Here is a 17,150-nt window from a genome sequence, read left to right on the forward strand (position 1 = left end):
GAGTGTAGTTATAGCCCGACCAGTTTTAAATAGGTAGTTTCCATTATAAATATGCACATATTCATTTGTAATGGGAGTAGGTTAACAGTAAATGTGTAGTCATAAGACAACATATATAATACTTGATGTGACAGCGCAACAATTCTAAGCAGATTTCAGGGCTTGTCGTGTAAATATTAAGATAATCTGTTTTAAAAATTACCGTAAAATCTCTGCCCAAGAAATATAATTTTACAGTGTATCCTAAAAATGGTAATTGTTCTAGTGTGAGTAAAGGGTGGGTTGGGAGCGGTGGGGGAGGTCACCATTTTCCAGAACCCTAACTGGACCAGCCACATAAATACTGTGGCTACTGGAGCAGGTCAGAGGTGACTCACCTCCTGACTCTCCAAAATATTTCCACCATCTACAAGGCACAAGTCAGGAGTGTGATGGAATATTCTTTACTTGCCTGGACTTGCAGCTCCAACAACACATTCAAGAACCTGACATCATCCAGGACAAAGCAACCCACTTGATTGGCACCCACCCACCACCTTAAAAATTCACTCCCTCCACCACCAGCGCACCGTGGCTGTGGTGTGTACCATCTACAAGATGCACTGCAGCAACTCGCCAAGGTTACTTCGATAGCACCTCCCAAACCCGTGACCTCTACCACCTCGGACAAGGGCAGCAGAGTAATGGGAGCACCACCACTTGCAAGTTCCCCTGCAAGTCACACACCATCCTAACTTGGAAATATATCACCGTTCCTTCATCGTCACTGGGTCAAAATCCTGGAACTCCCTCCCTGATAACACTATAGGAGTACCTTCACCGCATGGACTGCAGCAGTTCAAGAAGGAGGCTCAACACCACCTTCTCAAAGGCAATTAAGGATGGGTAATAAATGCTGGCCTTGCCAGCGATGCGCACATCCCATGAACAAATTAAAATATATATAGTTAACAGAACATAAAGGCACCACCGTTTTGATTTCTAGTAACTATAGAATACAGGTGCAGTAATTCATTCCTGAGTGAGGTTAGGATGCATTCCATATGTCATTACACTAATATTTGGGGTAAAAGTGATTAATGAAAATGTTAAACATAATGCTTGAACAATAAAGTTGAATGTTGCAAAGTGCATTGTGCTTTGACGATGAGCATGAATAAGAACTGAAATCCTTTTTTTGCCAACCATATTTGGAGGCTTCCATATAATGTCAAATGAAATTATTACACAACAACTTCAAACAATGCCACCAAAACATTACAGGTTTGTGATCAGTATCTGTTGTGCTTGTCTTTCACATTTCACTGTTCTACACTTCCAGAGGTAACCATATTTCATATCAAACTCATTATCCTAAAAATAGAGTTGTCTTTCATGCATTAGGTTCTGATATTTATCATGAGATGTGACAAACAAGGTATTGCAATTAACATCAGCTGCAGATTTAATCTCTCAGCTGGGATGCTTTATCATTTAATTTCAACCTTCATGTATTGTGCTCTTGTTTTTAACACAATTTGTTTAGTTAAAATTTCTCTTCTCAGTTGTAAATATTTCTTGCTGTCTTTCAGGGCTGCCAGAACTAAGACATACAATGTCACCACGTGTGAAGGCAACGCGAGTAGCCATTAACACAATGAGAGGTCACCTGGATGCAGTGTACGATATCACTGTTGCATACGAAGGAACTGTAAAAAATGGTGGACACCGGGCAACAGCTCCATCTATGCCTGGTAACTATTTCTACTTTGTCTGAAACATGTTGTTTCCATGAGTTTTAATCTCTAGACAAGATAACCAGAAAGCCCAAAAATATCCTTGGAACACTGGTAGTATTGCAAAGCAAAATTGAGAGTATGTACAAGGCATTATGTTTCACCGATTTGAATGAGAAATAAGGGTGTAGATGATGGAGACTCTTTCTATTTAAACTTAGAAATTTCCATAATGCATTTTCCATTTGTCATGTTGATCACAATCTCTAATACTGATTTTCACCAAAATAGGAATTTTATTCTTCCAGGATTTTCTGACTCAATAATGGATGTACTCCAATGCCAATGCCCACGCTAATCGTTAATAAGAAATGATTTTTCAACCACTGAATATATCTGCATGAAGTCTGGTTATTAGGCATATATCCAGTATTTTTGTGAATTAGGTGGTATAGCAGAGTAATTGATTGTAACAGGACCATGAAATTGACCACAATTCTTGGGAGCAAGACGTAGATAAATTGCACTGCAGTAATAAAGGACAAGTCACATATTTCACGCAACCTGAACATGTTCCAGCAAGTGATGGTTAACTCTGTTTTTAAACTTTCACAAAAAAATCTTCCACAGAGTTTCAGACAATGTCTCTGGGACAGTGTTCCACAGGCAGAAAAATTGGTATATTTCATGGTTGGTTCTCTAGATATGTTATCACGGTCCAGTTGCAGCAGTGCTTGTTTCAAAATCAGTGCCTGCTTAACTACCAACAACTTAATAATTTTTCAGCCTTTATCATGAAGGATACTGACAGTCCAGTCATATTTGATATTAGAAAACATGCACTCTAGCATGGAGTACACTGTCCTTATTCAGTCCAGTAGTGGTGAGTACAGGAACAAGAGATGCTTCCTCTGGCCTGCCAAAGAGGTCTGAAATATAGCATCACTGGGCAGTTCTGGGCTTTGTGGAGCATTGAAATTGATGACAACTCTGATTAAGTCAAAGGATCTTTGTTGATGTCCATTCTTCCATCAGCTTTTTCAACCATATGTGCACTTGTCTGACGCAGTGTAGATCAAATGTGAATACTAATCTCATTGAAATTGAATGCTTATAACAAAAGATTAAAAATCTCGGTAGAGTACAGTTGAATAGGTAATATGGCCATACCATCTCAACACAATTACTGATTTGATTGCTTCAGCCCCTCGGGTAACATATCACTTACCTATCCATTGTTAATATTTCTGCATATTCACTTGTCTTTCAGCTAGGGAATTATCTACAGATAATAACACCAGGAAAGAGAACAGCATCATTCTTGAGGAAATTGAGTGGAGCCAAGCAAGTTTCCTCTGGAGAATCCTGCTTGGGTGTTTTAGCAGCAGGAGTACTAGTCTGTTGATTTTGGGGTCAGACTTTGAACTCTTCTAGTGAATCGGTGTAATATTTAGTGCCTTCCACTCAGATGTCCTGAATACTATAAATAGTTGACCCAGTTCAACCAATTTTCCTGGGAGACTCAGGAAAAAAGTTTCTTTTGTGTTTTAAAAAAAAATAGAAATTTGCAAGCTACATTTACTCAGAACAGTGCAAGTTCTGTCAAATATTTTTAATATAATTTTCATGTGGTAGATTGGTTTTTCATAACAGTTGTAAATATGCCTTTCAAATTAACAGCACCTCATACTGAAATAGATGCCTAAGCTTCTAAATTTGGAAGTCATATGTTAGAACTGCCAGCTGGATTTGAGAGGGCATTAGGACAAATCAAAAAGGTGCTAGCAATATGTGTTTATTTCAAGGATAGTCCCATTGGGTGCTTTGTTGGCACCTTTAAAGCAATAAAATGTTGCATCTGCACAGACCAGTACACACTATCTCTCCCTTGAATAATGTTTGTTTTGAATTATCCTCAGTAATGTAATACGGGAGGGAGTGTTCTTGAAAGGTTAGAGATCAGTATGAGGACTTCATTTCCATGTAAACTGTTTATAAAAGTATTTGGTAGTGGAATTTGTGGTAACGCCAAGTTTATCTGAAATGAACTCTCAAACTTTGTATCTGCAGTCTAGATTGGTTGTGAAAAATTCAGTTTGTATCATTATTATTGATTGTATTGTAGTGAAATTCTAACTTTGTATTCAAATATCCATCAAAATCAAAATAAATGTGAAAGTGCAGTTTTATTTATTTTGGGTGAATAGCATATTAAGTCATTTTCTGTAATTATATTAAAAATATTGTTTTAACAAATCGGCAAAATGTTCTGGCAGTTATCCTTGTGAAAACATTGAGGGGGATCATTTTAATTCCCCCTCCCCCCACCCCCTCCAGTTAATTGATGAATTTCAGAGACCAGTGCATAAGCATTAAGCATGAAGATAAGAGCAGTGAGAAGCCATTAGTTTATGTCAAAACCGTTAAGCAGGAAGTAGCTTTTGAGTAAGCATGCACTCTTTAGATAACATTGAGCTGGTAATGGGATTTTCTGCTGATTGTTTTCAGCAGAGTAGACTTGTAGCATGTGGAGACCTAGCTTGATTTTTGTCCCCTCTTGTAAAGATATTGTTTCTTTGCAGCATGGTTTCACGTATCTCACCCAAGTGACCATTATTAATGTGTGAGCCTTGATGGTAAATATTGGCAGGTAATTTAACTGATGGTAGCTTGATTTTGTCCTCATTCATTGTCCACACAGACACTTCCAGTTGGGGCTGATGTTTTCAGATGAGCAATGGGAACCTTGGCTAATTTCTTTCCCTTTCCATAATTCATGGATGCTGAAGCCAGTTTTAAATATAATTACTGAAAATGACTTAATACCGCTGTCCTAGCAGTTAACTCAGGGATCTGACCGGGGATCGATCGTGTTTGTACGGCTGAGCATTCATTGCCTTTATGTACTGGCCTACTAGGGAAGGGGGCTAATATGGTTTTTATACAACCCTGAATTAACTCCATGCAAAATGATTAAGTTCAGTTGATTCAGTGCCATGAGTTCCTTTCACTTTGTTTTCCTCCCAAAGAAAATCCCTTGCAATGTGGAGTAAGTGTTAGCTGTTTGAGGGAATTCTACCAAAGAATGAGTATTTAGAAGTACTAATTCAGAACTTTTTAGCAAGAGTTAAGTAATTGTCTATGGGAGAGGTGGAAGGGCAAAAAAGTTAATACGGTAATATTTTTTTGGGGTGAGATTCTGCAAAGAAAAATGGGAAAATGTCAGGCAGTCGTAATTGCCCCCCCCCTCCCGAAACGGGACGCACACATCCCATTTCAATGGTTTTTACCGCAGCTGTGGTTGAGGTCGCCTCTTGAGCAAAATTCCACTTTTTGTTTTTTTAAATTCGGATATGAAAGTCGTGCTTAATGGGGGCGATGATTACACAAGAGGGGCAGATACCCGGCGGTGGCAACACCTGAGGGGTGGAAGTTGGGGGTGCTGTGGAGTGACCGCTGCGATGATGCTACCATGGCTCTCCCCTTCACTTGAAGGGGAGAGCCTTCGTGATTTCAAAACTTCGGTCCACTGGGCCACTAAGGAGGGTCTCGGCTGGGGCAGTGGCCTGGCACCCAAGAGGGAGTGCCAGGCTGCCTGTTGGCGGCCCGGCTGAACCAGGGGCATAATTGTCGGGCCCACCTGGCAGTCGACCGACAAAAAGAAACACAGCGGCAGTGCATCCTCCCCTTTAAGGGAAGCCGCACCGCCGTTGCAGAAGGCCACAGCCTCATTGGACTACCAGGCAGGCCGAAGATTTTCAGAGGGAAATGCCGCCGGGGTGGGGAGTTGGGGGGTTTGGGGGGGTGGTGGTAGATCGGCGGTGCGCACTGTGATGACTCACTTAAAACAGATCGGCAGAAGCGGAGCTGTAGTGGGGGGGGGGTGGGCGCGGGGGAGATCAGGGCACCGACAGGAAACCTCGGAAGGGCAATTGGGCTATCAGCGGCCATTCCGTGAAAAGTCAGCGGCCACTCTCCTCCGCAGCGTAGCTGCTGATTTGCGGTGGTAACAGGCCTTGAGGGGGGAAATTTCGGCCCCCTGTTGTTTTCCATAAGTCAGATTAATCAAGTTGCATTCTGAGAAATCGAACATTTCAGAGCCACGCATTCCTGTGATTTCAACAGCAAGTCAGAAATAATGGAGGAAACCATTTTTTTAGGAATTTCATCACCTGATTTCTATTAGGCCAAATACACATTTAATTGGCAAACATACCCTATTAGTAGTTTACTTTCCAAGTTGCAAAGTACACAAAATTGCCTGAGGTACAGTACTTAAAGACCAGCAGTTTATGCAACTAGTTCCAGATTTTACTATGTGCAGAAATACAAATAGATGACAGGAAAAAAGTAAGTTCTCCAAGTTAGCTTTGGTAGTACTTTAGACAATGCTGCCTATGTAAACAATATGGATGTTATTATACAAATTGTTAAAGCTACAAGATTGGCTTTTATTTCATGACTTTGTTATTGTCTGCTATGCTTGTACATGCTTGTTGTGCGAAACCTTAAATAAGGTAACATTCTTTACATGTTGAATGTAATGTCTCTTTATACTTGTGTCTCTGGAGGTTTCCGTTCAATCTGCACAACAATTAAATGCCTACAAATGGTTGTATTAATGGCACTGACCCTTGCTTGCAACTCAATAGCAAAGACTTTTAAGGGGCAAAGAAACATCTGTACCAATTCCTCAAAGTTATTGCAAGCATCAGTACTTTTGAATTCGTTCTGATCATTGAATACATACAATTGTTGAGTTAGAATTGTTATTGACGATGTCTGACCTGGGCAGTACGTGCACAGAAATATTGAGTGTGGGCATGCTATGTTTGACTTTCCTTTCGTTTGTTTTACAATGCACATCATTTTTCTTAAGCTTTCATAAATCTCTAAGTACATTAACCTTCATTTTGCTGAATAATAAGGAATTTAGTTTCCATTGCTTCAAGTGTAATGTATTGTGCATAAGGAAAAAAGAAAACTGTTACATATGTAACTGTAAAGAAAATACATGGAACAGTAATTTTAAAAATTGCGAAGACAATCTAAGCATCTGTAATATACGTTTTAATAATGTAAACAAGGAAAGGCTATGTTAGCATACAGTCGATCTAACTCAGTGACTTTTTAGATTGACATCCATTTTTCACTCTAACTTACTTGCTTAGTTGGGTGATTTATTTCAACTGTCAGGTTGAAGTGGTAGATGGTGCTATTTCAAGACAAGGTGCTCCATCTTGAGGTTGCAGCCCTACTTGAAAATGTACACAGATGATTTAAATGCCTGTTGGTCTAGTTTTCTTGGTTTATGGCAAGTTATAGGATACATTACAAGAAAACATGGGATGGGATCTGGGGTTGATGAATTTGCTATGGTCCCAGTCGCCTTCAGAATTTTCATCTAGAATGGCTTGAAATTCGACCGTGTGGGAGGCACTGATCAGTGAAGGAAAGGTGGATATTTGTGAGGTGTGTTTAGTGGAGGTTTTGAACTGTTAGTTTCTTCAACCGCTGAAGGTAGAAGTTGCTAGAGTTATTTTCTATGCCCTCTGCCATTGTTAGCAGATGGGTCAGGTCTATTGGACCCAGGCTCGTGCTCTCTGTTATGGAGCAGAGGGAGGTGCTGTGTCTGCAGTGGGGTTCTGTTATAGGGGTAGTTTAGATGGAATTGGCTTGAGCTGCATTTAGGAAGAATATCAAAGTAGTTCTGGTGCAGTGTAAAGCCTGTCACAAGCTGCTGGAAAACATGGCCTGTGGAGAAGCTCATCTATTTTAGTGATGTCTTTCTACTGAAATGTCTTAAAACCACTTGCAACAAGAAGCTCTGGGAGTTCACACTTCACTATAGCAGAGAGAGAATCGACAGCCACAGGGTCTCTTCGGATATGATGGAGACCTCCTTCCAGCCTGTTAGTGTTACTATTCACTGGGATGTTTTGGGCTCCTGCAGGTCTTGCGGTCTGAATGGGATCAAGGTGAAGGACGTTAGCACTGGGGAATGGAAGTTTTTCTCTCTCAGTATCGAGCGCTCCCAGGTTAGATACAGTCCAGCTAGATGCTGAGTTTTAGATCCCTGTACTCGAATAACATGCGACAGCCCAACCTAAGAGGAGGGTCCACTACTGCATCATTGTGACAATTTTTTTAAAATTTGCCGTAACAGCATGCCATCCCACCACCTCTCTGAATGAGACTGCCAATTAATGCTATATTAGGAATCGTTTTGTGCTGTAGGCCCATGCCCAATAGGGACTTGATTGAGATTAAGCTTATTTTGTATAGGAATCTTAAAGCCTGCAGGCTGAGATTTAAATCCCAGCAATCTGGGTTGTATTTAAATTTAGCTTCCAGAGATGATATACTAGTGTCTAATTCAGTGCAACTTCAACCAAGCTGTTTTGTTGAGCCTTTGAGCATTTTAAAGTCCAGTAACTGTCATGCCCTAAAGACAATTAAAGGACCCATTTAGTGTAGGGATTGATATAACTAACAGTGCACATTTACCCTGTCCTCTACAATTGATTTTCTTTCCTCTATTGTTTTAAATCTTATTTATAAGGCTTCAAGACGGGTGTTATGTCTGGAGCATTTTAAATGGCAGGCACACTAATGTCAGGTAGCAGAAGAGTATTTCCTTGCACTAGGTGTCCACTTTGTCAGCAATACAATCTTTGAAATGTTTGCTGTCTATGCAAAAAGCCATTCGATTTGTGAACATTATTTGACAGTTACATATTGCTATGATGGCCCGAGCAATAGAACAGGGTCACGTATCTTCACCATTTGTAATCACTAACAGCATCAAACAAGGTTGTGTTCCTGCCCCAACCCTATTCAGCATACTGTTTACTGTGGTACTGTTCGGCCTTCAAGAACTGCGATAGGGGAAATCTATATCTGCTACCGTGTAGATGGTAGTCTTTTCAACCTTTGTTGGCTGAGAGCTAACTTGAAAGTAAGGCAGATAAACATTCATGCCGTGCTTGTTTAAGATGACTGAATGTTACTTACCCAGACTCCATGAGGACATCCTACTGCTGTCCAACTGCTTTGCTCAAACGACTAAGGCAAAAATGCTAAATCAACTTGGAAAAAGACTGAAGTCATGGTCCAGCCATACCTGGTCATTGTACCACTCAAGGCCATGGACAAATTCTGCTACTTGAATAGCGTTCTTTCGCAGAATGCCATAATAAAGGACAACGTCAATTACGGTTTTCTACGAGAGAATGCCATAATTAAACTCACTGATTGGCAAGGCTAGTTCCGTCTTTAGCAACTTGACCATTTCCACTTGTGCTAACCTTAATGTATTGCTGGCATGACTGGGTGCCTAACACTGATGTTCTCGAACGCTACAATAATATAACTGGAATCGAGGCCACGATCAAAAAGGTCCCCAGGTATGTTGGCCCTAGACTTGTCATCTGCAAATCTTGATTGTAGAATCCCCTAAATCTTGCAATATTAACCCTGACACCTGGAAAGACTCAGCCACTGGTGGATCACTATTGTCTCACATCTGCTGGGTCAATTTGAATGAATTTGAAGTTGTCAAGTTGCAAAATGTGGCTGCCAAACATCTGGTATGCAAGGCAACTCGTTTAGGTTTCAATGCGATATGTACGGCCATATGTGTGTCCAGGAGTGGGCTCTTCTCTCACGACAACTGAGACTCATCCATAGACTCGATAGGAGATTTCATCATTGAACTGTTTTTTTCCCCCTCCTCCAATCCAATGATAAAGATTTCAGTGGGGATTGGTGAGAAGTAGAGGGAAATAAATGTTTGAGAATTGGATATTAAATGTTCAGAAATGCCAGTGATGAGAACACATGGAACAGAAGAAATCGTATTAATTCAGCATTTCTACTGTTAAAATAGACTCTACCTGGAGGTCCCCATGGAAGCCCAGAAATTAGATTTTTTTTTAAATTACCTCAGCGATGCTCTTGTTAAACAAATAACCTAAAATATAGTATAGTAGGGCAGAGGTGTGTACCTGCGCTTGAGTTATTGTTTATACTTAGTCTTGCACTATGGTTCGCCCCTTTAAGAATCTAAATAGACGTGGAGTATCTGAAAATATAATGTTGTAATCATGTTAAAGAATTTAGACTAATGCCTGTTTTATGCATTAAAAAATAATCATGAATAGTTGCGTAGTCAGGTTACTTTACAAGTTACTTGTGTGATCAATTTAGTTATGGTGCTTATGGTATAGAACTGTTACAAATGAAGAAATTGAGTGTTAGGATTTACAGCATGCACTGGATTTATGCAATTTTAACAAATGGTTATTGGCTGTTAGATTTTGCCTTGCTAACATGATTGTTTTGAGATAGAATAAAAATGTGCTTTATTGCATTCAACAACAACTTGTATTTATATAGCGCCTTTAACATAGTAAAACATCCCACAGGAGTATTATAGGACAAAAAATTTGCCACCGAGCCACGTAAGATATTTGGGCAGATGAATAAAAAGCTTGGTCAAAGAGGTAGGTTATAAGGAGTGTCTTAAAGGAGGAAAGAGAGGCTGAGAGGTTTAGGTAGTCAAGACAAAGAACAAAAATATAAACCATGAAGCAAAGCAAATTTGAGCCTAGGTCGATCAGATTCTAACTGAGGATACACAACTTTTAACCATGCTGCAGTGGCGTCGAACAGCTAATGGGCAAAGCAATAGCTTGAAAATCCCAAGATTTTCCAGCTTTTAAATCTAAATTTAACAGCTACTCCTGTCCAATACTTTCTCAGTCAAAGAGTTACCCTTGCGTTTCCTTTTCCTTGAAGGCAGAAAAACTCAATTAATGCTATTGTGTAAAATGCAATACTCTGAAACTAGATAGTCTTTGCAGCATTAACACTGCAGTGACTGGTGTGAGATTAGTCTGGCCAAGCAGAAATCCCTGTCTGTTTCTTGACCTGCCGAGCTGGAACTTTTGAACTGCCTTGTTTAAAAGAGAGCTCTCTACATACTTGGATGCATGCATATGCAGAGCTATCATCCAAAAGTTAGAAATTATAAATGTTTAGAAAGCAGATAGGGGAAATCCCTGCTTGATAAACATTTAAACTATAGTCTGGTAGGTTTACAAAGTGAATCCATGAGTACTTTGGGATTTACATTCCATGTGGTGTCAGACTGTGAAGCAGTGTGAGGTTACCTCCCTCCTGGAAGTCTTTCTCCACTTTGCTGTGGAGTCATGTCAGAAGCTGACTGAGTTTACACTGCCAGTTTAGTATCTGAAGCAGAGTTTAAATGCACTCTCAATCACAGAGTTTGCTTCAGCGATGGTTGTGTATTTCTTCACAGCAGAAAGAATGCATTTGCATAGATTATACTACTTATCTTCAAATTTGTGGGTGCTGATAACTTTTATTATACTTAAAATTATGCATTGTATGGAACCTAGTATATGTTTTAAGCACATGAACAGCAAGCCTGTTGGATCATTAATTGAAAAGTAGAGTAACTTTAATCTTCCAAATTATTTGAAATTAACTTAACAGCTACCACATAGAGTGGTTGAAGTGAATATCATAGATGCAATTAAGGTGATGTTCGATAAGTAAATGAGGGAGAAAGGAACAAGGCTATGTTGATAGGTGAGATGAAGTAAATAGAATGGAAGGAGATTCATGTGGAGCATAAACACTGACATTGAATAGCCTGTTTCTGTGCTATAAATTCTGTAAGGTTTCATTTAAGAGACTGTTAACTACAATTAAAGCTCAAGGAATTGCAGGCAAATTAGTGACCTGATTTGAGCATTTAGGATTTTGGAAGGAATTGATAATGTAGATTGAGAAACATATTTTCCACTGTTGCGAGAGTCTAGGATAAGGTAACATAACCTTAAAATCAGAGCCAGGATTCAGAGCCACAATTTAGGAGAGAAGTTGGGAAACATTTCTTCACAAAGTGTGGAATTCTCTCCCATAAAAAGCAGTAGATTCTAGCTCCATTAATAATTTTGCTTCTGAGAACGACAGATTTTTCCTAGCCAAGTGTATTAAGGGATACGGACCCAAGGCAGGTGAACGGAATTAGGATACAGGTTAGCCATGATCTCATTGAATAATGAAAAAAGCTTGAGGGGGTGAATGGCCTACTCCTGTTCCTATGTTCTTGTGGTGATTTGATAGCTTCACTGGGACTCTTGTTAGGTGCATTCTTCAGAAGCAATTTGTACCGTGAAATGGCCTACAAATTATATTTTAACTGCCTTTCAACTTTTCAGTCCGGCCATTATTAAACTATATTGAAGTGTCTAAAGTTGTATATTAGTGCATTACTAGTTTTCAAATGTAGCTGAAGTACAACTTGTACATTTTCATTTTTTAATCTAGAAATTTTTATCGGTGTCTATTCAGTAAGCTATGCTGTAAATTAATTTGCATACTTGTCTACTGGTAATGAAAAATTAGTGTAAAACAGTTACTTAAAATGTGTACAATACTTATTTATGGAGCAATGATCTACAGCATTCTGAGAATTGAAAACACTCACTAGAATGTTTGTTGGGTGGCGCATGACCTTTCATGTTTGCTTATAAACCAAAATCTGGTCCTTGACATGCGGGGTTTGTTTTTGAATAACTGAGGTTTTAATAGGCAAATTAAAAATCGGAGTTTCAGACTTTATGTGCACTTCAACTAGTAAAGTCAATGAGCATTTTGGGTAATTTAATTTCCCTTTGGGTCAACATATCATGGGAAAGCATTTAAAAATAAGAAAACAAAATTCTGTGGCAATAAGGTTTTTTTATTTTATATAGGTGCCAGTGATAATACTGCAGCCCTAAAATGTGGTTATCAACATAAGTTATCAGTTATTGGCCTATACTATAAAACTTGTGAAATATAATCATAGAAAAGAATATTAAGCCACTGATACCTTGAGTTCTTTCACTGGTAAGAAAGCCTGTCATAACTCATTTCTGTCTGCCCTTCTCATGATTTATGAGTCTCTTATGTTTGCAAAATTTTGCATAAGTCACTTCATTTCGTATCGTTGACACATTGGATTTTGAGGATATATATTTCCACGTAACTACGTAACTATTTGTTCCCAAAACAGGAGGTATCTCAGATTTCACAAAAATTGTCTTTAACCTTTTGTTAGCCTCTGGACTGTTTGGTAGTCTGCCTCTTTGTTTGCAGACTCCTCAAAGTCTCTGCATTTGTGTGCCTCTTTGTGTTAAGATGATTCTGATTAATTCTGATGAAGGGTCACACTCAAGGCACCAACATTTCATTTTTCTAACATCGTGTGCTTCCAGCATCTGTTTTAAATTCTAAAGAATGTCGGTGCTTGGGAGTAGGACATTTTCTCCCCCTATTATCCAGTGTCAACATCAAACACTCCCAGGCACAGTACAGCCAGCAATAGAGTATCTTTACACCAACCTCAGCACCAGTGTAATTGGTCAATTTCTCCCGCAATTATCCCTTTGAGTGAGATTACCGCTTAATGCCACCCACGGGAAACTGGGTAGAGATTTCCCAAACTCATCAGAAGCTTGCACCCAGATCCAGAGGAAAGTTTTACCTCACCAGTATAGGCTGGATTTGAGCTCAAATTGTCAATAAGCCATTGCCTAACCAACTGTGGTACCCAGTCCCTTCTCTCCTCTACTGAAGACACACCGGGGCCGAAATTCAGGCACGTCAGAAAGCTGGCGCACCTATTATTTTAACTTTTTTTTATCGCCAGGTGCGATGAGGCAGCCTTCTGAGCGATTTTCTCCACTTTAAACTTTTTTTCGCATTGGCCCAGAAGTTGGTCATCATGGGGATGGAAGTGCGGCGGTACATCCTGGTGAGGGGCGGAAGTTGGGGTGGGACACAGTCTCCGCCACTGTCACTCAGCGGCGGTGACGTCACTGCGCGTGTGCGTCACCACGTCTCTCCCCTCTTTTAAAGGGGAGAGAATCGGCGATTCTGCAGGTTAGAAACATAGAAAATAGGTGCAGGAGTAGGCCATTCAGCCCTTCTAGCCTGCACCGCCATTCAATGAGTTCATGGCTGAACATGCAACTTCAGTACCCCCTTCCTGCTTTCTCGCCATACCCCTTGATCCCCCGAGTAGTAAGGACTTCATCTAACTCCCTTTTGAATATATTTAGTGAATTGGCCTCAACTACTTTCTGTGGTAGAGAATTCCACAGGTTCACCACTCTCTGGGTGAAGAAGTTTCTCCTCATCTCGGTCCTAAATGGCTTACCCCTTATCCTTAGACTGTGACCCCTGGTTCTGGACTTCCCCAACATAGGGAACATTCTTCCTGCATCCAACCTGTCCAAACCCGTCAGAATCTTAAACGTTTCTATGAGGTCCCCTCTCACTCTTCTGAACTCCAGTGAATACAAGCCCAGTTGATCCAGTCTTTCTTGATAGGTCAGTCCCACCATCCTGGGAATCAGTCTGGTGAATCTTCGCTGCACTCCCTCAATAGCAAGAATGTCCTTCCTCAAGTTAGGAGACCAAAACTGTACACAATACTCCAGGTGTGGCCTCACCAAGGCCCTGTACAACTGTAGCAACACCTCCCTGCCCCTGTACTCAAATCCTCTCACTATGAAGGCCAACATGCCATTTGCTTTCTTAACCGTCTGCTGTACCTGCATGCCAACCTTCAATGACTGATGTACCATGAGACCCAGGTCTCGTTGCACCTTCCCTTTTCCTAATCTGTCACCATTCAGATAATAGTCTGTCGACCACTGGGTCACCAGGGAGGGTTTCAGCTGGGCCAGTGGCCTGGCACCTGGAACCCAGGGCAATAATTGGTCGTGCCGATCAGCAAAAACTAAAACATGGCGGCCACGGCAGTGCACCTTCCCCTTGAAGGGCCGCCGCGCTGCCGTGTAGTGAGCATACAGAACAAGGTGCATCGACAGAAAAGGCTGTCGGGCACACTGCGCGGCAGGGCAAAGATTTTTTTCATGTAAATTTGGGGTGGAGGGTGCAGGAGATCGGCGGTGCATGCTTTAATGATGCGCTTGTGGCGGTCAACAGCAGCAGGGCGGAAGTGGGAACAGGCTGATAAATCCCCGAGCTAAATTTGGGTCGTGGTAGTCAATCGACTGCAACACAGTGGCCAGTCGATTCCGCCACATGGCCGCCGCAAAACGGCGGTAACGGGCCTTATCTGGACCCTGAATTTTGGCTCCAACAACTTAAACTGGGATACGTTTGTACAGGCATTCATAGCCTTTGGACGCCTCAACCAAGTGACCACCTTGCATATGTGAAGCTAGACATAATGCCAGCAGCCCAGACAGAAAGAAGGAGCAGGATATCACAGCTGTCCTTGCTCAGTGCCTGCATATGCATTGCCTAACTGTAATTATTAGATCATGATCCAAAATCCTGTGATTTTATTTACCTCCTTAGTCCTGTAGCACTGAGGCTGACTGTGATGTCTTACCCTTGTCCCTGCTACAATCAGCTACCTTATCACATACCTGGGATGGAATCTGGGAGCTTTCTGATCTGGTAGAATCGCTACTGCAATGGCTGCTAAGTTTACACTCCTATCAATTGAATTTTTAATTGAAAATGAGTGCCTTTTTGTAAAGATTTGCCAAATTAAGCTTCAAAGGCTAAGAGCCATAGTGGACAAATGATTATTGGCTCCGTGTATTTACCATACTGTGGATATGAGAAAGAAGAGTGCAGCACAGTGACTCATAACCATTACTAATTACATGCATCAAGGTTTCCTTTCTTTCATAGTTTTTTTTCTTAACCAAAACAGAACCTAAATACTTTAACAGCTTATGGAAAAGCAACTCTTGATCTGCATACTTTGCCTGATTATCCATTCTTCCTGAATTGCAGACACAATTTCATAATGAGATAGACATTCGCAAAACATCCTGTTGTTCCATAGGAGGAGGAACCTTTTAGCATGATAGGAGTTCAAAGGTGCTGCATAATGTTTGATTGCAAAGAATGAAAAGAATTCTTGTTTAACAAGAAATGCTCCAATATTGCCTGAATAGTTTTAGCTATAAACAATTGTCAAAACGGGTGAATATTACATATTGACTGCAAGTGTGATTTGCAATAATTACTACTTGCATTTAGTATAATGCCTTTAACGTAGTAAAATGTCCGAAAACAGTCCACAGCAGGGCAAACAGACCAAAAGCATTGGTAGAAGATTCCAGGTCGATGACGGAAGATTCATGAAGTAACTGTTCTCGATGAAGGAGAGTATTGCAAATAAAAAAAGGCCAAAATGACTGGATATTTGCCACCCAAATTAGAACAGAGGGGTGGTGGGGCGGGGGGGAATGCAAAGGAAGTGGGAATTGGAAGAGCAGAGGATGTGCACTGGCACACAAACTTGGAGGAGATTGCAGAGGTAGGGAGGGCCAGGGTCGTGGATGGGTTAATAAATACAATTAAGTCAGTGGCCCGAAACGTTAAATCTTTCTCCACAAATGCTGCCCGACCCGAGTGTTTTCAGCATTTTCTACTTTTATTTCAGATTTCCAACCTTTGCAATATTTCGCTTTTGTTTAATAAACAAGGAATTTGAATTCAGTACTGTAGAAGATGGGAACCAATGGATGTTAGGGATAGGGGATAAAGACTCCGTGCAAAATAGACTACAACTGGTGAAGTTTTGGTTCACTTGGAGCTGATGAAGGATGGAACCGGTGTGGAAAGCATTAGGGAAATCAAGACGGGAGGTAACTAGCATAAACAAGGGGTTCACCGATGATGGAGGTGAGGAAATGGTGGAGGTTTACGTTACCTGGTCTTGCAAATAAATAATCAGCTGAGATGTAGGATTTGGGGTTTCGGGGACAGCTCAAGGTCATGCAGGTTCAATCTGAATAAAGAGTCAGGGCAGGGGTAGAAAGCTGAAGTTTTTGTGGGGGCCAAACAGAATGGCTTTACTCTTACTGATGTTCAGCTGCAGAGAATTTTTGCTGATTCATGATGAGCAGTCATAGTTTTTAAGGCGATAGCAGAAAGGTACAGTTGGGTGTTTCAAAGCATATATGGAAGCTTAAGGATGATGTCATTGAGGGACAGCATATAGACAAGGAAAATGATTTAAGCTTGGGATGATTGCAGGGATGGGAGGAGAAGCCATTGCAGGTTAAATATGTGCAAAAATCAAACATTACACTGGCAAGACATACTGGAATGCACAGTTGGTCATATCTCGCGGGCAGGGGGGGGCGGTGCGTGGAGGGCTAAAGGAGAATATAGATATAGGGACAGGCGAGGCCATGGAGGGATTTGAAAACGAGGATGAGAATTTTGAAATCGAGGCGTTGCTTAACCAGGAACCAATGTAGGTCAGCGAGCAAAGGAGTGATGGGTGAATGGGACTTGGTGCAAGTTAGGACACAGGCAGCTGGATATCACTAACAGCAACTTCTGGATTTCCACGTTTAACTG

At 40.9% G+C, this 17,150-nt stretch overlaps 1 protein-coding gene across 2 annotated transcripts in view; it reads left to right on the top strand.

The window, feature by feature from the left end:
* Window positions 1-17,150, top strand: part of agpat5 (1-acylglycerol-3-phosphate O-acyltransferase 5 (lysophosphatidic acid acyltransferase, epsilon)) — a 147,462-nt gene that overhangs the window by 81,756 nt on the left and 48,556 nt on the right. The window contains exons 6-7 of one of the 2 annotated variants that reach the window (XM_070884913.1): window positions 1,572-1,733; window positions 2,986-5,484. In XM_070884913.1, coding sequence (XP_070741014.1) covers window positions 1,572-1,733; window positions 2,986-3,149 — 326 coding nt within the window. In that variant the 3' untranslated portion in view covers window positions 3,150-5,484. Of the gene's footprint in view, window positions 1-1,571; window positions 1,734-2,985; window positions 5,485-17,150 lie in introns of those variants that run through there. The other variant, XM_070884912.1, reaches the window with a different exon arrangement.

This window comes from Pristiophorus japonicus, chromosome 7, assembly GCF_044704955.1.
Source record: "Pristiophorus japonicus isolate sPriJap1 chromosome 7, sPriJap1.hap1, whole genome shotgun sequence".
Lineage (NCBI taxonomy): Eukaryota > Metazoa > Chordata > Chondrichthyes > Pristiophoridae > Pristiophorus > Pristiophorus japonicus.